We start from the raw sequence: 22,918 nt of genomic DNA, 5'->3' as shown, positions 1-22,918 counted from the left end.
TACTAGGGCTCTCGGTGTCTCTTGCGAATAGGTCAGCCTACAGACATAACCAGCGCATGCTGATCTAGAATGGTCACAGAAACTGTCCCTCACAGCTGGGAGTTGCATTGTGTTTGCCTCTCTGGTTTGTGCCAAGTAAACACCCACTGTTGCTTAACAGCAAGTGCACACACTGTTGCTTAACTTACAAGCTACTGAAAGCAAATTCATAACAGCTTTTCAGGTAAGATGGAACTGCTATAGACTAATTATCTGACAAGCAACTTCATTTTGGCTTATCCAGTGGAATTAGGGACTGCCCCAGGAAAAAGACCCCTGTGGTAGAGGCTTTTTAGAGCCAATGTATAGACCCTATACAGAGCACAACTGCCAGAAGGTAAACTTTATCCTTCCTCTAGCATCTGGCTATTATTCAACATGTACTTTTCAGTGTATTTGGAAATAGAAAAGTTGGGTTTGTACTTGGTAGCCAGTATTGATTGATTGATTGATGGCTTGGCTTCGCGAGCGAAGATTTGGGAAGGGCTTTAACCACACTTACTACAAGCACAATGGCCAAGGGCAAGTGGGATATCCAAATCTAATTGGAAAAAAGGCTGCTTAGGCAATCAGGAAGTGTTTGACCACGACTGTCAACTCCTGATCCAATTCGAGCTACCCATGCGCTGGTCCGCCCACGTGCAGTGTTGAATCTGCAGCTTCCCATGCGCCTTGTCACCTACCGTTTAGACCCTCTCCCGTCCATACAGACGAGTGAGAGTAAGCCCTTCCAGCCTGTGCAGTGGATTTTTAAGATGAAGCACAGCTTGAGCAGAAGTGGCCCCACCCTTTAAACCTGAGGTTTAACTGCCATGGCCTAGTTAGCTAGGATGGTGTTTGTGGTGATGTGTTGGGTTTTTTTTTGTTATTTATAGCCAGTGAAGCAGTAAGGGACTAGAGCACGTGGGAGAATGGAGGTATATGAATACTTGAAATTCAGGCTCTACAGACTGCAGTAGGGAGTTTCAGATAGTCACAGTCTGTATCAGCTATCTTGGGCAGAATGTGTTAGTCATACTTCTTAAACTGCGTCTCAGTTTCATTCAGCTCTCAGGGGCCTACCCATATAGTTACTCACCAGTGAGTATTTCTGTGAAAACTCACTTCCTGAAGATACAGCACGGCAATAACAGACATGGGTTTAACAAAAGTGGGTTTTTAGACATGCTTTATTCTTGTGTTTTGGTTGTTGTAAATCTCCAGTTATGATGCATCTCTTGAATATCCACAAAGTCTTCATGGGCTTTAGTCTCTGTTTTTTAAAAGCCCTCTGGCCTTGGCCTGACATCTTCATTCTGCTAGTAGCTTACAAAAAATCCTTCTAAACCAATCTCTTACCACCTTCACTTCTGAGCTTTCAGGGGAAACTTGCCATTACACAATTACTTTGGCCCTGTGTAAACAGTCATTCAAGATCAGTGTCTTTTTTGGTATCAACTTTGTTGTTCTACTGGATAGGGTCATTTTATGTCAATATTCCTTGATGGGACCATCACATTTCCTCAACATCATCTATCCACTAGGTGTCACATTCTTGCTGTGTGATGAATTCTTAACTGTTACACTTCTTTTCTTTCTAAAAGGTTCTCATTTTGCTAGCCATACATAAAGGTTAGCCCATAACTCCATGTTCACAAAAGAAAACTAGGATTCATAAGTAGATGGTGGATGTGCCTAAAATGTAATCTGCATACACATACACTGCTGGCACAGTGGAAACACCACTATGGCAAAAGTAAATTACCTTGTGCCAAGCACAGTGTTGCAGTGATTAGAAATTTTCCATTAGGAGGATTAGCTAATTTAAAGATGGATCAGGTATGCCCACACTAAATTGCAAACTGCACTATCACCATAGCTAAATATAAATCCCAAGCTTGTATCCATTTGTGACTGTAGTCCAGTCTCGTGATTCTGTTAGCTGATTATAGCATTTTAATGGTCTGTCTCTGTCACAATGCAGACTGTATCCAGAGTATAATGGATGAGCTGTAGAAAACAAAAAAGAATCCATCAGAATTTCATGAGCAGTGGATTTTTCTTTCTGTGGTTAACCCTCTTCTCCCTGGACTAATAACTGCCACAATACTTAACTAAATTAACAAGCTGTTAACCTACTGTGAAGTGAAATTCTCTGTTACACCTGGTTGAAACTCTGCTCACATAGCTAAGTCCATCCAGCATCTCACTACTACTAAGAGAGTGAGATCTCACTTTCAGTCCACCATTACCCTGTGCCCTCCTTGCCAGCTCTAAGGCTCTGTGCCATTTTATCACTGCCTTTGGCACTCACCAGATCTTTTCCTGAGCCCATGCAATTTATTAGCTCCACAGAAATCTACCCCCTTTTGACTGGTTTTGCTTTGTCCTATTTTTAGTGATCAAATAAACTTGGAGAAAGACTAGATAAGATCAAGAGCTAGCACAAGGTAAGCACTTTTCCATACAGCAAACCTTATTAATTCAAATGCATATAGATAGATGTATGGTATGACAACCATACCCTATATAATCACATAAATGAGATTAATATTGGCTCTTATCTGAAGTTACACATAATAGCAATCATTCTCTTCTGATTTACCTTTACCTAGGTTTTGAGGTATACTGAAACACTGTGTTTTCATAAAAGTAAGGAGCAATTAACAGTAAAATATACTTTTCATTCACAAGCTAATGACATACTGTAAAATGGACGATGGGACACCTAAAGTTAAAGGCTGTCATGGTAATTACATTAAAACTTTAGTGACTAAATTTAAATTTATGTATTTGTCAGAGTAAGATGACTAGAAACTATATTGTGCAGCCAATTATGTATCTATATAACACATATAATTGGTATGCGTTACTAGATAGCAGAATTTACACATTCTAACCAAATGGGCAGAGACTGGACTCATTTGTAGCCATGGTGCTGTGACTGATGCTGTGCCTCACATGTGGTACAGACTTTCAGCTGATTGTGGTTTTCGAATAGCTGTTTTAACAATATCTCTGCCTGGATTTAGGAACCAAAGGAAGATTTTGCTAATACTTTGGTAGGCTGCTAAATTATGATTGTAGCAGAAAGAGCTTAACTAAGGTTTGGGAGAGGCAAGTTCAAGAATTTAGTGTTCAGTAAAAGTCCTTCCAGCCACTACCTTTGAAGTAACTCTGAAAGTAATGCCATGACAAATCCCCTTACAGTCCTACTCTGAGAGCTCTGAATTATGAATGGGAATGGCCATAGGATGGCTGAGGAAGTTAATGATTCCAATTGTCTTTCACCCTTTGTGACTCAATTCAGGTGCCATTCAGCTTGCTGGATAAGCGCAGCATGAATGAGGCTTTAAGGCCTATCCGAATCAGAGAGCAGGAATACCATCAGCTGATCCAAACTACATCAGATGTGCACATCATTGTTTTTGTTGTGCTTCATGAAATATTTCATGTGTTCTTACAAATAACTTCATAAAAGTATCTATATAAAATGAAAATACCACATCTCTACTTTATGTGGTCCATTTTACTCTAACTTAGAAGTAACTTGAAGCATAACTTGGGAGCTTGTCTTTTATGGAGTTCTCAATTATAAAAAGTTTTTCTAGCTGATTCTTCATACTGTCATAAATTGATTTCTCTAGGGAAATAATGCTGGCAAAACAATCAGAGATTTGACAGCTGTCCAACAGTTTTAAATCTGAAGACTCTTATCTGCTTTCCTTTTGTACAGTATACACTATTGTGTTGTATGATACATTTGCAAGTCTGCATATAACTTCTTTGTTTACTTACTATGCCTTAGTATGAACTGTACATCTGTTCATTTGACTGTTCTCACCACTGCTTGGAAAATGACAAAACTAGTTAAATCCATTAAACTACAGATACCCTACTTCTGTTAATTTCTGGCCTATTCCTAAAGGCCCAAGCTTGTCATTATTACTGCTTTCTGTCTAGTTTGCATACTACATCTACATACTCAGAAACGTAGCTTCCCCTTCATTTTCAGATAGCCCCCAGTTGATGCATATGGGTATCTACTCATCCGAGACTCCAAACCAGAAATTAAAATCACAAGCCTTGAATAAAGCTCTCTTAATTTTTTTGACCAAAATAAAAATGTGATCACTGGATTTTGCAAAATGACGAAACTTGTCCCCTTAGAAACCAACACCACCAAGAACAAAATATTGAACAAATGAAAATAATACCATTTGAAATAATCAGTGAAACACTGCAAAGAAATCACTGAAGTAATACTTGCTATTAAAGAAAAATTGGATGAGTCAAAAGAGAAAGTCTTTTGCTGTGCTCTCCTCTACAGGCCTAGTGAACAAAGCATGGCAGTACAGGGAGGTGTGCATATGCTGTCGTTAAAAGACTGCATGTGCTGATCTAGTTCAACGTGTACTTTTATATATCTTGTGAGTTCCTTGAATGCAAAGTCTGGTACAGTTTTTCACCATCTGAGTCTGCGTGGGTCTGAAGTGCTGTTAGAAGTGTTCAGAGCATGGGGTAATAAAGATACATGGTGTATTGTCAGTTCTGGGGAACACAAGGCACTCTGCATGCCTTAAAAACCCTTAAAAATCTTTTTTCCTGGGGGATCTAGTCATGTACTGCAAACAGAGTTTGAAATGCATTCATTTTTTTCAAGAAAAATAAAGTTGTATTTTGGTAATGTGATATAACGAGGTCTGTGTTCAGTTCACATGTAACAAGAGTGACGGGTGTCGGTACAGGCAATCTCAGTTAGTCCATCCTGGGTGTTAGGGGGTGTAACGTAAAGCTGTTACGTGAGTCACTGTGAGTCCCTCTAGTATTTATGTAAGGCCCTAGAGCTCATGGGAACACAACGCTTAATATATTACTGCAGTATTGGGGTGGGGGACGCTCTACATGAGGATGACAGATGAAGGCTTCTCTCTTCTGTGTAGGGCCATGTATTGGAGGTGTGCACCCTTGCCTTATCAGGCTGTGTGGCAAAACACTCCCCCAGAGGTCACCTATGGTAGGCAGGCCCCCTGGGCTGGGATGCAGAATAGGATGGACCAGCAGTGCAGGCAGGGCTTACTTGGCTGTTAGAGGCAGCCACAGCTTCTTCCCAGGCACATAGGGCTGAAGACTCTGAGAGAAGCTGCAGTGCTATACTAATAGCACCAGTTCCCTGTACTACAGAAGGGAACTATGTGGTGAAGGCTAATGTTGAGGTGTGGGAGGATTAAATATTCTATTGCTTTATTAAATCCACACTTGCAACAGTATCTATCAGTCTTTCTCACTTAACTGAAAGAGAACTTGTCTGCTCTTCTGGACACTCTGGAAATACTGGTAAATACTTGGTGGCTGTCAGCACTCATTTATGTTGTCACTCTGAAGCTAGCAGCTTACTGACAAAAGTAAGAGTAAGAAGCAGGGTTGGTCCTGGGTCTCAGCTGAGACAGCTTGTCTGAAATCCCAGCTCCAGACTAAATGGAATGGTTTCACGTGTCCATAAGTAGTCACCACGCCTGTGCAACTGCACAAGAAACACAGTCAAGACATTCCCTCAAGCACTTACAAGTGGCTAGTGGTAAGGGCTGAAAGACTGCCCTTAGCGGTGTATGACGACCGTCTGTAGAGAGATGGGTTTCCACATGCCAGACAGATAGGACCTGTTGGAAATTTGTGTGTCTGGAAATATGGATCCGTGCAACAACTGGCAGAACAAACTATTCTGGGTCTGTTCCTGCTTAATATGGTTGTGTATTCTGAAACCACTGAGAATGTATGCAGCTGCCGTGTTTTATCAATTCAGAGAAGTTTTAAACTCACACTAACCTAGGTTTGAAACACTCCAATCTAAAACATTCTGGGCATTTAACATTCTTAAATGCAGAGAGATAGGTAAATGGCAGAATTAGCATAAGTACTGGCAATATGAGATGGTGTAATTACAGTAGCTCACACTGAAGGTAATGATCCACTTGGCAACAATGACATAGCATGCTGTAAGACTACAGATACCGGCATCATCTATCCAGAACAAGGATACACTGTGAATGTGTTTAGGTTTTCCATATCCCTTGCTTACACAACTGTTAATAAGAAGCAATACTGAGTTATCAGATACTTTAGACTTGTTCCTTAATCATTAGTGAAGTAATTCACACACCTTTTTCTGACATTTTTAAAGAGGACTTCAAGATTCAAAGGTGAAAGGCATTTTGCCTTCAAAAGACAACAGCTGTGCCTCAATTAGTTAAATGGTCTTTCAGGAGGCCCTAATATATTTTTTGGATTTTGTTGTATGACCAAAGTAATGTTGTGGGACAAATACTAAGGAAAACAACATAAGTTTTCCAAAATCATTGATTACAAAAATGCAGAGCTCTTACGGTAGATGTAGTATTACTTGTATTTGTAGATATTAACATCTTCCTGGATTTTGTTATCTAGATCTGTAATTGTTTTATGGGCTTTTGTGGTTGTTTTTTTTTTATTTTTGTTTTTTGTTTGGTTGTTTTTTTTAATTTGTTTGTCATGGGGCAGTTACATTTAATTATTGATTTATTCACTATGTCTCGTTATTCCACTCTCTGAGGGATGCAGTGGATAATAAAGTTAGTTCACCAATTTGTTTTTCTAATTTCAAAACCCCTATACATTTATTTGTTATTTAAAATGTACATCGAATCATCAAATCATAGAATAGTTTGGGTTGGAAGGGACTTTCAAAGGTTATCTAGTCCAGCCCCCTGCAGTTTCATGTTTGGTACAGGAAATTTCAACAGCATCTGAACATACTTGAATAAGGAGGAAAATCATGAAGAAATTATAGTTCTTTAAAAGACCAGAAAAAACAATACCTGAAACTTTAACTGGAACCTTTATTAAAGTTTCTTCCTTACTAGGTACCAAATCAAGTAAAAATGTAATCAAATTCATGTACCCAGTACTGTATAGTGTGGAATCTGCTCTTGCGTAACCCACACATACATGATTTTTTAATGTGATTTATTTGTATTGGCTCCACTAAGTTCAGTCCATGTAACTGAAGTATAAACTTTTGGGAGGTGTACATCAATGCTCTGACACATCTAGGTAAGGAATTGATTACCCAGACAGGTTTCTCCACATGTCTCTTACCTGATGGAGTGTCAGCTGGAGCCCCTTGGGTGACCTTTCAGCTGCCACTCACAGAATTCATCTGCATCATCTAGTGCCACTTGACACACCCTTGGGTATCAAAGCTATCTGCAGAGGTCTGGCAGATACGCCGCAAGACTAATGGTGGGTCTGCAGCTTTCTGAAACAGCTGGAGGACAGGAGAGATATACCACGTAGCAACTAAAATGGTACTAGACAGCTAATGCTTAAGCAGTTTATTTAGTTTTTTGCTTCTCCGGTGAGGTGGGCACTTCAGTCTTTTGCTTGAGAGAGCAGTGCTCTGCATCAACCTCACAAGCCAGCAGTTCTTTGCACAAGAAGTTTCCCATCAAGAACATGATTATGTAAGTTGTTCTCATTAGGATTGTCAATAAGCATATGCGATAATTTTGTTTCACACAGCCTCCAGTAACATCTTCACAGAAATAATATTTGGTAATACTGTTAATAAATTGAATGTCTAGGTACTTAACTCATTTCAGGCATGTGCTTCTACATCATATCACCATCAATTACTTCTCCCTTCACAGAATTCTAATTCCTTGATTTCTGTTATTGCTCCAGCAGTACAAACCATAATAGAATTTTGGGTGCACCTACAAAGAAAATACATTCTATTAAACACTCACATATGTGTGTTTACTTAGCCACATACGAGTAAGCATATGGAATGTTTTGACAAGAGTAGACTTCAGAAGTTTCCCTTTCCTCCTCAGACTTGTTCTACATGTCCAAAATACCTACACAGCAAAATCAAGATGTGCCTGTAGCATGAGGAAGTGTATGTGTGCTATCTTTAATCCAGTTAGCATAGTTACAAGCAGCAGTGAAGATACAGCAACACAGGCCAGACAACACATTGTATAAATTGTACAACCCATACAAAAATCTAGCAATATGCTCTGAACCTTCCTGTTGTAGTTTTTTTTCCAGCTTCTAGCGATCAGTGACCAAAGGTTTGAGGTGAGGTTTGTATCTGGCTGCTATCTTCAATGGCAACCAACAGCCACCTTCCATTAGCCAACCTACTCCCTTTTTCATAGTACTGGCTCCTCAGACTGCAACAGCATCCCACTGCACTATTTCTGTCACATGAAAATGTAATTCCTTCTGCTTTTTAATCATCTGTTATATGATTAACAGGATGCTCCTAAATCTTGTATTGAAGCAAGACTGCTTGCTTATTTACCTTTCCAAACTATCCCTTGCTTTAAAGATTTTTCTTGTGCTGCTTTCCATTGTCACTCTTCTAGGCCAAGAATTCTAACCTGTTTAACCTCTCCATACATGGCAGCTACTCACTACCTCTGAAAATCCCTGCCACCCTTCCTTCAGCTTTTTCTTGTTCTAGTCTACTATACCTTTTTCAAAATGGTATAAGCATAACTCCATACAGGAGTAAGAATACTTCAGCTCAAATTAAAATGCTTTAGTTTATTCCTGTTGTATACTTTTACTAGTCTAGGACTAAACCAAAAAGATTAATTCATGTAAGGAATTAACTTGCAGCTATAGTATACATATAAAAAGGAGGAGTATCTCCCTGTTTATCTATAAATATTGGTATTCCCATAAATTTGGTAGTGATTGGCCTCTCCTCTGCATAATGGTGCCATTTTTGTAACTGACTAAAGAAAACCAAGAATAGGGAGCTACTCAATGTTACACAGGATTTACTGTTCGTAAAACAACACATCTGTAATCAAAGACAAAAGTTCTGCTGAAACCAAGGTGCCAGGCAAACCACATCCATTTTAAAATCTGAAAACATATTCAATAGCAAGCCATTTGTATTGCACAAAGCATAGAGAAAAGCAAGATGAGACCAAGTGCCTGACTTAGAAGCGTATCCAAGCAACAGCAGTAAGACTCAAAAGAAACAGGTCATGTGAAGAGAAGCACCAAATTTAGTAATCAAATATATATTCAGCAGCAAAGACGAAGAAGGGTTAGGGAAACAACATCAAGAAAAATGAGAGAAATTAAAAGATTCCTCAGAAACTGTTCCTGAGAACAGTTTCTGAAGCTGGGAAACACTTAGGGCAAAAGCTCTGCACTTGGTTGCAACAGTGCAACTGAAAAGAAATTCCGTGACAATTAATGGAGTTAAATTGGTATGAAACATAAAATAACTCAAAGCAGATTTTGGTCCACTATTCTATTTTTGATCAGCTTTATCCCAAATGCTTGCTAAGAGCTGTGGTTGATTTGGTCTCTCTGCACATGCAGATGGAAGCCATGATGTGTTAAGAAGTTGGTACACAAGTAAAATGGCGCAACTTTTACTGACATCACAGGGTCTTGCAGGCAGACATTGGGATTTGCTTTTAATCCTAATTAGGTCAATGACAAAACTCCTCTACATCACACAGAATCAGAGGCTTGATTTAATGAAAAGGTGTGACCACAGCTGCCGCTGGTATCCCATCTGGATCTAGTCAGTTCAGCTGAAGAACTTGTTCACCAAGGAGCTTACCTGGAAGTGTGAACAGCTAGCTGTCTTGAGGCACAGATGTGGTAACACTATTCCACAACCAGTTAGGAAAAAAATTATACTCTCTTTCTCTCTGTAAAACCTTTACTCAATTTCAGAGACTGTCTTGTTAAATCCTTGAATGCTCGTGGAGGGCATTTGTTGTAATACTGGAGTTTCTGCTACTTCAGATGCACCAACTCTGCCATTCACAAGAGCCATTTCTTCCACTGCTGAATTGCAGATTTTTCCACCTTTGGCCAAGCTCTGAGCAATGTGAGCTCTCCCTGCCCAACACAGAGGCAGATCATGCAGCTGTGACAGATAATAGCTGCAGGACAGCTGAATTAGGACCTCAGCTGGAACTGAAACACACAGCATCCAGGAAAGGAAAGGGCTGCCTCTGTGAACAGCAGGGTCACTTTTCTTCTCCTCCTACTTGGCTCAAGACTCACCAGGAGCTGTGCTCTTGAGGTTCCCTGCCTCTCACAGCAACAGTTTAGCACCGTTCTGTTGCTGTGGGAAGGAGTAGTTCCAAAGCCAGCCCTCTTCTGAAGTCCTGTGGAAAATACCAGTGGGAGAAAGAACCCTTTTCCCTCAGAATTAATAGTGTATTTTCATCCAGAAGGAAAAAAATACATACATACTGCCATATACCATAGCACTTTGAATGGTAAGATTACGTAAATATGTATTTAATTTTAAATGCAAATTCATCCTGTAGATTTGCTGTCTCTGAAAACAGCTATTGACTTTGCTCTGTGGGCACTGCTGAAAACAGTGGGCAGAACAGAATTATCTAATCATTCTAAATTCTCCTTTATTTATCAGTAACCATCACAGTAAAAAATACTGACTGAAATCCAGACAAGCATGACAAGGCTGGGGTAAGAACTAAGGTAATGTTGTATAAAGGGTAGCACTGTGGTTTGAATGCAGATGCAAAGGTTGAGTATAGTTTGGAAGGACAGCATGTATCTGTGTGATGGCACCCATCAAACAAACAGCAAAAAAGCCAGAGAGCAAGAGAAGCAACAGTTGTATGTTACCAAGAGAAAGTCAGAAGAACAAACTGTAAAAGAACAAACTGTAAGCAATCTGCCTCATGTTGCTCGATTCTTCCCTTTTTCAGAGCAATAAAGACTTTGCATACATTTCTTGTAAATAAAAACAGTTCACCACAGATATCTGGGTTCTCTGTCACTGCATTACCTCATTTAAAAACAAACAAACAAAAACCCAACAAAACTTACAAGGCTGAATTAAGCCAGTGGCAGAGGTTACAAATGGGAAAAAATACTTCTGAGTTTAAGCAGTTACTCATCTTGACATTGCCTTATAAAAGTTATCTTTATGTTCCACTCTACTACTACTTACTACTATTTTCTACCAGCTAGAATCAGTACAAATAATAAATATTCCTTTTTGCCTTATTGAGCCCTAATGATTTATTAAAAGATAACAAAAGAAGGAACAATTTAATTTCACAAGAAGAAACAACAGTTAAAAAATTGTAACCAAACAGATTTACTGACTTTAAATATTGCTTTCAGTATTCTCTTCACACGCACAAAGAAAAAAATTTTACTAGTAAAGGTAATTATTGTTTACTCTTGTTGTATACATAAATAACTGGGACTCAACATGGCTGGAAAACTATTAGTTATTTGTATTAATCTGGTTAAAAATACTCAGAATTTATTATTTTATGTCAAGAATAGAGAAGTATTAAAAATAATATTTTTGGCAAAAAAAAAAGCCTACAGAAGGAAATCATTTCTCAAGAGTAATGACTGGAAATTCTCAGGTTCAGAGCTTACCAAATACCAAGTACAATATCCACAAGACACTTCTTATGTTTACCCATGGCAGATGTTTGAAGATTGTTGAGCAGTTGTGTATTACAACACACGTTTTAAGGTTAGAAAAAGAGATACAGTTTTATGTATGAAGATAACTCCAAAACATTGCACGAGTTTGTACTTACAAGCAACAGGGTTAGGGTGAGATCAGTGCGTGGTGACAGGGGTGGCCAGGATCGACTTTTTACCAAGGCCTTTTTACCTAGGACAAGGGGAAAAGGTTTCAAACTGAAAAAGGGTAGATTTAGAGTTTATATAAGACAGATATTTTTTACAATTGAGTTTGGTGAGACACTGAAAAAGTTACCCAGAAAAGATGTGGATGTTCTGTCATTGGAAGTGTTGAAGGTCAGGTTTGATGGGGCTTTGAGCAACCTGGTCTAGTGGAAGGTGTCCCTGCCCATGGCAGGGGGGTTGGACTAGATGAGCTTTAATGGTCCCTGTCCAACCCAAACCATTCTACAATCTTATGACATTAACAACAATAGAAACATAGGGCTCAGAAGGGTCCTTAGATGGTCATACTGATAGGCAGCTCCACTACACCTATAAAATATCTGTTTATGGACGATATGTACATAGCCAGTTCTTAAAGACCCCATAGCCTGTTCTTGACAGACCCTGACCACACCACTGGCAATCTTTTTTCCAGTACCTCTAGCCTTGAAAAATGTTTGTCCTAATGTTTAACCTAAAATATTCTGGTTGTAATTTCTGGCCCTGGTGGGCGTAGAAAACAGGTTATTCCCATCTTATCAGTAACTTCTCACATGTTTGTGGACTGTTTATGTTGTCATTCTTGTCATTCTTTCCTAATTAAACAATCTGAAATAATTCACTGTTTCCCTTAGACCCCTTCACATTCTGTTTACTCTGCAGGTGGTCCACATCCTTCTTCATGTGTAACATCCGAAACTAGCTTTACAACTGCTAAGCAAAGCAGAATTCCTTGCCAAGTCTTTCAGACTCTAATCCTCGTAATTCATCCCAGCAGGTCACTTACTTTTTTTCTTTGCAATAACAAGCCATGGTTGACTCACACCAGCCTGTGACCACTCAAAGCCTGAGTTACTGTTGTACAGAACTGCTGCCTACTTAGTTTTCCCAACTGGTTGATTATTCCTACTGTTTTGGTTGACTAGCTTCCCATTTTTTTCATATTTCTAATTGAAGATCTTTTTTTTTTTTCTGTCCCTGTCCTACAGCATACTTACTCCTTCCCAGCCTGATAGATATGTGAACTCAGTAAGCATTTTCCCTTTCACGAGTATTCATCGAGGTCACCAGATTCAGGATCTGTGCAATCCAACTTGATGCACATTTCCATTTTATCAGAGAACCACCCCCTATTCTGGTTTTCCAACAAGCTTTGCATGCACCTAGCTGCAGATCAATGCAGAACACTTCATTTATTTGCTTATGGGAATCTCATGAAAAGTTGCCTGAAAATCAAGACATATTGCACATACAGTTTTTCTCTATCCATAAGGTATGTCAAGCTGTCATAAAGGCAATCAGACTTTTGAGACATGATTTCCTGTTGATGGTGTCCTGGGTTCAGCAGTAGCAGTCATTTTTCCCCTTCTTGGTAGCTGGTGCAGTGCAGTGTTTTGACTTTCAGCTTGGGAACAGAGCTGATAGTGATGTTTAGGTTTGGCCAAGGACTTTGTGAGCTTCATGCTCTGCCAGGGAGGAGGGGAAGCCAGGAGGAAGCAGAGACAGGACACCTGACCCAAACTGACCAAAGAGGTATTCCATACCACAGCACGTCATGCCCAGGAGGTAACTGGGAGTTAGCCGGAAGGACTGGGGGACTGCAGGGTTGGAGGAGGTATCGGTCAGAGCTTGGTCGGGCTGGGGGGGCGAGTTATCGGTTGGCTGGTGGTGAGATGATGTATTCTCTTCCCTTGTTATTTCCTTTATCATTATTATCATTGGTGGTAGCAGTAGTGATTTGTGTTATACCTTAGTTACTAAACTGTTCTTATCTCAACCCGTGGGAGTTGCATTCTTTTTGATTCTCCTCTCCGCCCCTCCGAGAGCAGGGGGAGGGCAAGAAAAGGGGGGGAAGTGAGCGAACGAGTTACCTGACTGGGTTTAAACCACGACAGATGGTTACTCATACCTATGTTATTTTTCAGAGATGTAGAAACATATTTTTCACTATTTTTCTAGAATTGGAATGAATTTGCTTAATCAATAATTTCTTACTTTCTCTTTTTTTTTCTCCTCCCTCTCCTCTGCCATGCTTGTCACTTTACAGCCTCCCTCTTTCCTACCTAACATCCATAATTTCTAAAAGCACTGATTATTGAGTCTGAGATTCTGACAGCAAAATCTTTAAATATGCTGGGGCAGCTAAAGAGAGACTTGAGGTATATTTGAAAATACCTGACTTAAATGTTCTACCCTTTTCTTAACTGAAGCTAATGCATTAGTTTCCTTATTTTACTGATCTTTTGTAGTAAAGTCTAGAAGGTACTGCCTTCCTGACATCTTTTAGTCTTCTCACTTTAGCATTAGAGAGCCCCTTCTACTTCATACAGTTAGTGGGCTTCCAGAGTGATGTGTTGGGGTTTTGTTTGGGTTTTTTTGCTTGCTAGTTGCATTTCATTTCATGCTTGTGCCTTTCTGTAATCAAATCTAGAATAGCCTATTGCTGTGTGGACTTCTCCAGAAAGCCTAGAAGGTTCAGCTGTCTTCATCTTGCATGTTCATGTAGGTATTCACATTCACAGCTGAGGATGAGAAAACAGCAGGTTGTGGCACAGCGACATAGCTTACATTACACACCCTGTCTCATGCAGCTAAAGGTCTCATGGGCATGGGTTCTCATAGCCAGCTCATCTGACCCAGGCAGACAGTCACAGCACCCTTCCACCCACCTGAAAACATGAGAAACCTGAAAACAGTCACTCCTCAGCCACTCCTGGATCCAGGAGGGAATTTCAGCTTAATCACATGTGAGTTTAAGTATGACAAAATGGAGGTCCTGGCTAGCAACACAGCCTGTCACGGCCTCAGCTGTTGCTGAAACTGATGTATTAATAAAGATGTATTTAAGCAGCCCTCCTTGCAGTTCACTCACTTCTTGGAGCACTTAAAACTTGGCCTCCCCAGAGCTGACTCTTACACGCAGTTGCTCAACTTCTTACTGCAACTGCTGCGGGCATGGTTTCAAAATGATGCTATTCAGGCTCTAAGTGCAAACCCACTCTGAGATGTTCTAAATAGCAATGCAGTCAGGACTGACATTTGCCTTGATTGCATGACACGACCGTGGTAAAGTAACCAGCAAAACTCTTCTTACAACTCTTCTCAATTGCACCTCTTTCATTCCAGTGCCAGGCTCACAGAGACTCTCCTTTGCCCCAGCCATTCACTCCACAACCACCCCCTCACAGTCATGGCCACAATGTCATTGGTTTCCCAGACCACAGACAGCCTGCTCCCAGAGCAGGATCAGACATGAGTCTTGGAAGGAGCACAAGAAAGCTTTCCCTTCTGCAGAGCAAGAACCTGAAAGGATGAGAGGCTTTGACAGATGGTTTCCCTTGTGCAGGGCAGGCCTCATGCACACGGACCACGGCAATACACTAGCTGTGCTTTGAGGAGGGTCTCCCATGTCATCAGCATCCCTCACAGCTTCCAGGAGTTTGGGCATCTGTAGAAATAGCCTCCTTGTACTCACCAGAGCCAGAGACATACTGTTGTGAGATGTTGGCCAAATTAACGTGAAAGAGGACTTCCAAGAGTTGAACAATTCCTGGTCAACCTACACTGATTTTAAATTTTTTTCCCACACCCAGATATGTCTAGGAAACAGGGTAACATGAAACAATCACACTAGGAACATAACAAGCATGCTGCCACTGGTCTCAAACTCCAGTACCCAAGGGGGCACCTTGACAGTCTACAAAGCAACAAGAGAGAGACAAAGTTGAGTAAGCTGCTTGTGGGCTGCAGTGCCCCTGTAGACCACTGGTGTCTTAGGCTGCGCAATAACATGAATCTCTAGACTCTACCCAAGACTAACATGATTATGACTCTTCCTTTCTTCACTGACTGAAACATCCATGGTCAGATTGCCATCATACTGAGGTCCAGAACCAGGTAGCAGAGGCTCAGCTGATGTGAGGATTCCTCACCCACCTGAGCAACACCAAGCGCTCCTCCCAGAGAAACACAGACAACACGGTGCCAGGCAGACTTTGTCATTAACACATCCTGAAAGCTGGTAAATCTTTAGTCCTCAAGCCCTATTTGGGCTTCTGCTCAGGCTTTGCCACAGCTAGCTTCAATACCTGCAGATCCAGGCCCTCTCAGGCACTTGACAAATGTCACGTTTCTCCTCTGAAGAAGCATGGCAGGTAAGTTAAGTCCTCCAGTGACAGGCATGGATTGGAGCTCCCAGGGACAACCTATGACAGCTTCAAGTTCCCCTTGCCCTCACAAACAGGTTTATTTGCAAAAACCAATCACATTTATTCTGCTTTCTCCTTGTTACCCCGAGTCCTTGCAAAATGTCAAAATAAGGTGGCTCTCCTTTTCAACCTCAGATGTAGGGCTCAAGTTTTCAGCTGGAAATTATGGCTGAACTTGTGCAGCAGACACTCAGAGGAGGAGGATCTGTGGGAGCAAGAAATGAAGGGCCTGCAGAGTCTGCATGACAGTAAAAACATGCTTGCTGAAACACCACAGGGATGCAACTGGTGTGAGCCCCTTTGCTCATGAGCTGGGGTGCCACCTTAGTTATTGCTGCCAAATCAGAATACGCACAGTATATGATGTTACTTTCATCACACTGCTGTTCTTACCATTTTAATATAAACAGCAAGCATAAACAATCTTTTCCCCTCAGTCTGTACATACTGGGCCAAGTCAACCTTCTCTATAGTTTTTGCTTAGATTGATTTTGGCAAGCTATTTGGGATGCAGTTTGGAGAAGTAGCTTCCTAAGTGAGTTGTTATAAAAAATGTGGCTGATGAACACTATGGGTCTCTTTTTTGTGCTTTATTAAATCACAAGCTTTTGCTGACAAGTAGCTGCTTCTGTTGGGTTGAAAGATTGGACGCATTCTACATATAATATAGAAATTCTCTATATTTGAAGACTATTGACATAGACACTAGTAGAACCCCAAATGTTAAGCAGCTAAGAGCAATGACAGTTACCAAGAACTGGCCTCTGACATAAACAGTCTCAAAGTTACTATGTGAAATCCAGAGTAAGCAAGATGGCTTTGACACTCCATTTCTGTAATGTCATCTGGAGTCCTTCTCTAGTGTAGAGACTGATAGTTTGTCTCTCAGTCCAGGAGAAGGGGGATTCATGAGGTCAGTTGTATAGCTTTCCCAGCAAAGGGAACTTGCTTTTTCTTCTGTTGCTAGCAGGAAAGATGTTTGTACTGAAAATATCTAATAAAGAAAGCTATAAGGATAGCAACAAAGCAAGCAGATATCTGTTGGGTTATTTTAGATTTTATTTTATTACTGAAAGAGTAAAGAGTTTAACCTTATCTATGTTAGGCAATAGGATCTGAAAATAAAATTCTGGCTTATAATAGCAACATTGGGTGACATATCTCTTATTAAACTAATTCAGTAAAGAGGGGCAGGTACAACTCTCACTAAAAATCAGCATAGAGAAGTGAGAGATCAAACAGTTGCAGGGACCATTCCTGTAGAGTCACAGACATTTTCAGTGTCCTGAAATTTCTTTGAAACATAAAAATAGGAAAACTCATCTGAACTATTCACTTCTTACTACGATACAGCAGTCCATTCATCTACACATCAGCCAACTGATGCATGACCCTTTTGTATCAGCATTATTACAGTCATTTCTTCATGCACATAAATACAGCTGATTTACCCAAATAACCCAATCAGTTCTAAAGGAACTGAGTAATTTCTCAGTAAAAGAAAGGGCTGCTTAAACAAATGCGACATAAACAAGTGTAACCAGTAAGTGCTTGTGTGAATAGAGAAAATTGTGTCTGAACACTTGAATGTTCCACAAGCAGGGCATAAATCATGTTTATGATGTTTTAAACTTACTATTCTGTTGAAATTAAGAAGGAAAAAACCCTTAACATTCAGAGCTATTGTTTCAGGCTGTTTGCAAATGTTTGCCTGTGGTCATGTATATCTGCTCTTACTGATATTCACATTTTTGGTAAATAAAATCTTTCAGAGCAATAATAAAAAAATACTCTCCAGAGAAACATGTCAAATTGCCAAAGCATTGTGACACAAACAAATTTAGCTGAGATTGTGTAATCTCAACAATCACTGTTGCTAAAATTGCAGAATGGTTTTACCTGAGAATAATTTCTATTGCCAAATTAACCTTATGCCTTTTGTCAAAGGATTTCAGAAATGGTAAGCAATCATCTCCGTTTTTCTAAATTGCTTCAGCTCTGTGGCAAAATTCAGAAGAAATGGCAGACTTAGAAACTTCTTGCCACGCCTTCCACTGACTGCACCTTGCTGTTCTATTTCAGTTAAGATTTGGCAATTCTTCAATATAAGTGCAGTTCTTGCGCAGCTGAGTAGTAACACAACCTATGTTGTGAAGACAATTACTTTCTAAAACTAGCACATCCCTTTCCCGCAGCACTCTCCTCCCCATAGACATGGTTGCACTTAAGTTTTTCAAAACGCTTGAAAATGAAAATCGCATCACTTGTTGTCGTCTCAGGGACAGAGAACGCCTAAGTTACATCCAGAGCTCCTAATTTGCTTCTTACATGTTAAAACAAACACAAACTACAAAAGTACTTCTTTACATTGAAGGTGGCAGAGCCCTGGAACAGGCTGCCCAAGGGGGGTTGTGCAATCTCAGTCTCTGGAGACCCACAGGGACGCGTTCCTGTGTGACTTGGTCTGGGTGTCCCTACCTTGGCTTGGCTTTACTGTCAGCTGTGTGCCAGCACGCAGGCCTCACTGCTCGCCCAGGGTAACCTAACCGCCCGGTGTTCGGTCCCGCTCAGTTCCGCGCACCTCCTACAGCGGGGAGGCAGCGAGCTGGAGATGCACTCCGTCACTAGATAGGCACATCTGGCCTACCGAAGCACTGACAGCACTTAACCCCTCCGCCCGGCGGCCTCTTTGGGCCTCTGCTGCTACTCCGGCGTCAGGCGGAGAGCTCAGGACCCACAAGCCGCGCCTTTGGATACGCCGCTCCAGTGAAACCCGGAACCCTTCCCTCCCCCTCCCCTCGCCCCATTCCTTCGCGTAGGCCTCCTCTGCCCGGCAAGGCGGCGGCGGCGGCGCTCTGGGCGCCTCATTGTACCGTGTGGGTGGCCGCCGCGGGGATGACGCAGCCGCGGGCGGGCAGGAAGGAGGGAGGAGCGCGTGATGGCCGGTGTTGTCGCGGTCGCGCTGTCCCTCGCTGCGCTGCCAGCCGTTGCCGCCGCCGCTCCTCCTCCGCTGCCAGCTCCGGGCCGCCGCGCAGCTGCCATGGCCGAGGAGGGGACTTCCAGCGAAGGGTGAGTCCTACCCGCGGCTGTCCGCGGCGCGGAAGCACGGAAAGGCTGCCCGGCTGTGCCCCGCCGCTACATGCATCGCTCGCCTGTTCCTCTGGCCGCAGCCCGCAACACCATCTTGCTGTGCCGGCGGTGGCTGATGCCGGTCCCGGGTGCTTCCTCCTCCCGAGCGCCCGGAGGGTCCCCACTCCGCAACGCCTGGCGAACGTGTTTGCTGCCTGCCATTTTTGTCCGGGCGCACGGGCCGCCCTCCTGCCTGCTCCGGCTTCCTCCTGCCTGTGCCCATAGGCGCATCCTCGCCAGGGCAGGCTGCTGGGGGCTTTCACACCAGCTCCGTGCCCCCGCTGCTTCATTTTCCGGGTCCCAGCTTCGCGGGTCCTGGTCCAACTCCTGCAGTCGCACACCTGCCCGCAGGTGTGTACATGCACATTTCACTGTCTCCTTTGCTTCGGTGTATGTACGCGCTGTTGTGGTCATCCACCCTTCCTCTGTACGTACTGCTGACCCATGCTTTTTGTGCCTTGCAACTTTACCTGTACATACAGCTATCCTATCTTCTCATTCTGCCTGTTGTATGCATTCATTAGATGTAAACAGTAAGGCCTCTGTGCCATCATTCAATCCCAGCTGCACAGGGTGCTGGGACATCCTGCCTAAAAAGCTTGGACCAGATGGTCCTTGAGGTGCCTTCCAACCTGGGATTCTATGATTCTGTGTAATGCTTGATACAAGTCAGAGATGAGAGCACATCTTTAAATTCCAAATCTATGAGCTGTTGCTCGGACTTTTCCCTCTTCTAGTAATGTATGCCTACCTTATCTCCAGCTGTCTCTGCTAACTTTTCCTTCATTATCCCAAGGTGTTCACATCTACCAGAATGGTAGCTCTGGCATGAATTATCATGTTACTGATCTTAACATATATCCCTAAAACTTGTTTGTAACTGCTTACTCACACCCTCAATATATGACATTGTCATAGCTGTTAATTACTCTTTTGCCAGAAAATGTAGTTTCGCACTATATATTTGTCTGTGCACATTAAAAGGGTGCCATAATAATCAAGTTTTAATTGGTGGTCTGCTCTTCCTCCATTCACATATTCTTTATCCATGTGCTTCTTCTCATACCTTATCTTTCAGTGCATGTTTTACTTCTTGTTGTACACTTCAGCTTCCAGTACAAACCTGCTCTTATACCCTTCTACTTCCCTCGGATATATTGTCTGCCCTCCTTTATCCCACTGTGGAATAATGCAGTCGTCCTGTCTCTTGAATCTGTTTACCAAATGTACTTAATATGTCTACTGGTGCCTTATCTCCCAGTGTGTCCCATCATATTTTATGGTTCTAGTCCAAAAAATACTCTGTCAAGAAGCTCTCTAGCTGTGCTCATGTATATATGCTTTATCCCCTCTGTCAGATGTGTAAATGTGCTTTGTGTGCACTGTTGACATGAAATTTTCCTGTTTCTCCATCCTGTAAATATCTGGTGGTGTATCTCATTGCTGACTGCCTAGCCCTCAGAAACTCATTTCTCGCCTTTTCTTCTCCATCTCCTTTTTCTTATTATTAAGTCTCATGTTATTTTGAGAAATTCCACTTAAAATTATTTAGCCACTTGCATGAAAATCATGCTGTGCATTCATGATTTCCTATCAAGGATGTTGCTGTTTATATGTTCTTATGTTATGTTTGCCTTTTCTGTTATCTTTCAAAACTACCTGCATTCTCAGCTTTGTTTTTTTTTTTTTTTCTTTAGTCCTTTTCCTGACTTCTGGCTTTGGTATTTCATCTTATATATTTAGCTGCTCTCCCAGCTCAATCTGACCAGAACTGGACTATCCAGCTTTTCCAAACTCCCTGTTATGCTTTTGTTACCATGTATACGCATTTTCTTTTCAGAAAATATAAACTTCAAGGGCCTTCCCTTTGAAAGCACTCTGCAGTTTCATCCACTCTCTAACAAGGTGCTCTCCTCCTTTCCTCAAACTTAAAATAGCTTTTTAAGCTATTTTTTAAGCCCCAGCCCTGCCTTTTGTAGCATTAACCATTTGAAGCTACAGTTGCCTTCTCGGTCAGGTGTTCTTTCTGACCCATTCACATTCCTAAACCACACATCATTTATAAAGCCTCTTATTGATGGTTTACTGGTTTTCTAAGTAAGAGTCTTAAAATAACTCTGCCTCAACCTGTTTTGTTTGTATGCTCGTTCAGCGCATTAGCTGGAACTGTATTACCTGTCGGGTTTGATCACACGGAGTGCCGAGCACTGCTGACAGGGTGCCAAGTGTGCTCGACTTCAGCAGCCTGTCAGGATTGCAGGATCATGACACTAGATGATCTGGACATAGGGTTAGGCTAAATTTTCAAATAGATGGAGGCAAGTTCCTCATCATGGTTTTCTCAGCTGGAGAGCTTTTAAAGGGAGTTGATTTTCAGGATGTTGTCAGTGTCCTACTTTGGAGCAGTTAGTCCATTTGATGTGAAAACTGTCAGAGTAAGCCCTGAATTCACTAAAGAGTTCCGAGAACAAAATCTCATCCTTCTTTTCCATGAGTTCAGAAGGTGCATTAGCTTTGATGTAATGTTAGTGCTCCAAATTGCTAGTACTTTTATCAGTCTGTTTCTAACAGAAGTCAAAATAAGCATTTCTTCCTCTTTTGAAACTGAGCAAACCTCTACACCCAGAGGAAATTTATAAACAAGTGAAATATTTTAAATATGTGTTGATTTCAAATTCCATGGCAGTGACAGGAGGAATTACAATATACCATCGCAACGCTGGATTTAACTTGTTAGTGACAGGCGTATATGAAGATTAAACATGAAGTTAACTTGATCTAAGTTGAAGAAAATAGCATGGGTCAACTTGTTAATGCAACACACTCAGTTTGTCACAGTCTGGTAACTGTGCAAGGCATGGTGAAAACCCAGTAGTGGCTGTGTTACTTTCTAGAAGACTTGAACTGAATGATGCTCATGACGTTGTCCTGACTTTCAATGAGGAGATTAACTAAATAGATGTTTTAGTAGTAGTCACAGAAGACCTTGCTTGGTTAAGATGTCACTTGCTAATGTTTTCCAAACCTCTTCACAGCGTTGGACCTTCTCTGCATAGGTTCTAGGTGTGAACTTTTGCCTGTGAGGCTAACAGCATAGCATAATCCTTTTACCAGTATTGAATTCACTTATACTCACTCTGGATTCAGCAGGACTGCTTATGGCTTATAACTGGGAATAGCAGCTACTAAATTGTATGTGTATATATATGGAAAAAAAAAAAATCACCAAACCAGAATGCTTGTTTTTTTTCCCCCTCTGAGATAAGTGAAATAGCTTTCCTTAAAACAAAGATTTAAAGGGATCTGCACTTACAAGCCAATGTGAAATTGCTTGTAAGTGGCCTGTAGTCTCATCAAAAAAATGGCTTGGAGTAATATAAGTAAAATAATAGGTAAATAGGTAAAACAATAGGTAAAAATATACACTGCAGCACCAGCAATCACAGTTATTTTCATATTATCCTTCAAGCTTGTTTGTATTATGGAATTCTTTATATAATTTCAAAGTGAGCTGTTTGATTAATAAAAGAGGAATAGTTATTAGGCTTAATAGAGCCTATGCCTACCTCTTAGTAGGATGGTTCATGGGGATACCACAGTGGTGTGTTAAAAGCATGATAGTACAGCATGAAGGGACACTTGCAACTCAGTATTTGTGCTTGATTTTTTGCTCGTATCATCATCTAGGTTTTAAAGCAAACTGAGTTGGTAGGCTGCTGAAAGCAGGTTTCTGCTTGGTTTCCTTTCCTTTAAAAGGAGACTATTTAAGGGCATTTCCTATAGCACAGGCAACTGACTGTAGGCATGGTACCTACAACTTGCATTTTTAAAAAGTGAGTGAGACATAAGTGCAGACG

The 22,918-nt window shown here is 41.3% G+C and overlaps 1 protein-coding gene and 1 long non-coding RNA gene across 4 annotated transcripts in view; one reads left to right on the top strand and one right to left on the bottom strand.

The window, feature by feature from the left end:
• Positions 1 to 1,194: 1,194 nt before the first annotated feature.
• LOC134155910 (uncharacterized) lies at positions 1,195 to 12,649 on the bottom strand. The gene is made up of 3 exons (XR_009961770.1): positions 11,816 to 12,649; positions 7,153 to 7,769; positions 1,195 to 2,028 (listed from the first exon to the last, which is right to left on the bottom strand). It is a non-coding gene; the product is annotated as an uncharacterized LOC134155910 (long non-coding RNA).
• Positions 12,650 to 18,809: 6,160 nt separating this feature from the next.
• The window catches only part of ABHD5 (abhydrolase domain containing 5, lysophosphatidic acid acyltransferase), a 32,854-nt gene continuing 28,745 nt past the window's right edge, over positions 18,810 to 22,918 (top strand). The window contains exon 1 of one of the 3 annotated variants that reach the window (XM_062603566.1): positions 18,810 to 19,001. In XM_062603566.1, coding sequence (XP_062459550.1) covers positions 18,871 to 19,001 — 131 coding nt within the window. In that variant the 5' untranslated portion in view covers positions 18,810 to 18,870. Of the gene's footprint in view, positions 19,002 to 19,056; positions 19,287 to 19,397; positions 19,417 to 22,918 lie in introns of those variants that run through there. The other 2 variants (XM_062603565.1, XM_062603568.1) reach the window with 2 other exon arrangements.

This window comes from Pezoporus occidentalis, unplaced genomic scaffold (genome assembly GCF_034315485.1).
Source record: "Pezoporus occidentalis ecotype Australia unplaced genomic scaffold, CSIRO_AGI_Poc_V1 ctg80, whole genome shotgun sequence".
Classification (NCBI taxonomy): domain Eukaryota; kingdom Metazoa; phylum Chordata; class Aves; order Psittaciformes; family Psittacidae; genus Pezoporus; species Pezoporus occidentalis.
The sequence above is the reverse complement of the archived record's forward strand: the minus strand, read 5'-3'. Positions and strand labels throughout refer to the sequence as shown.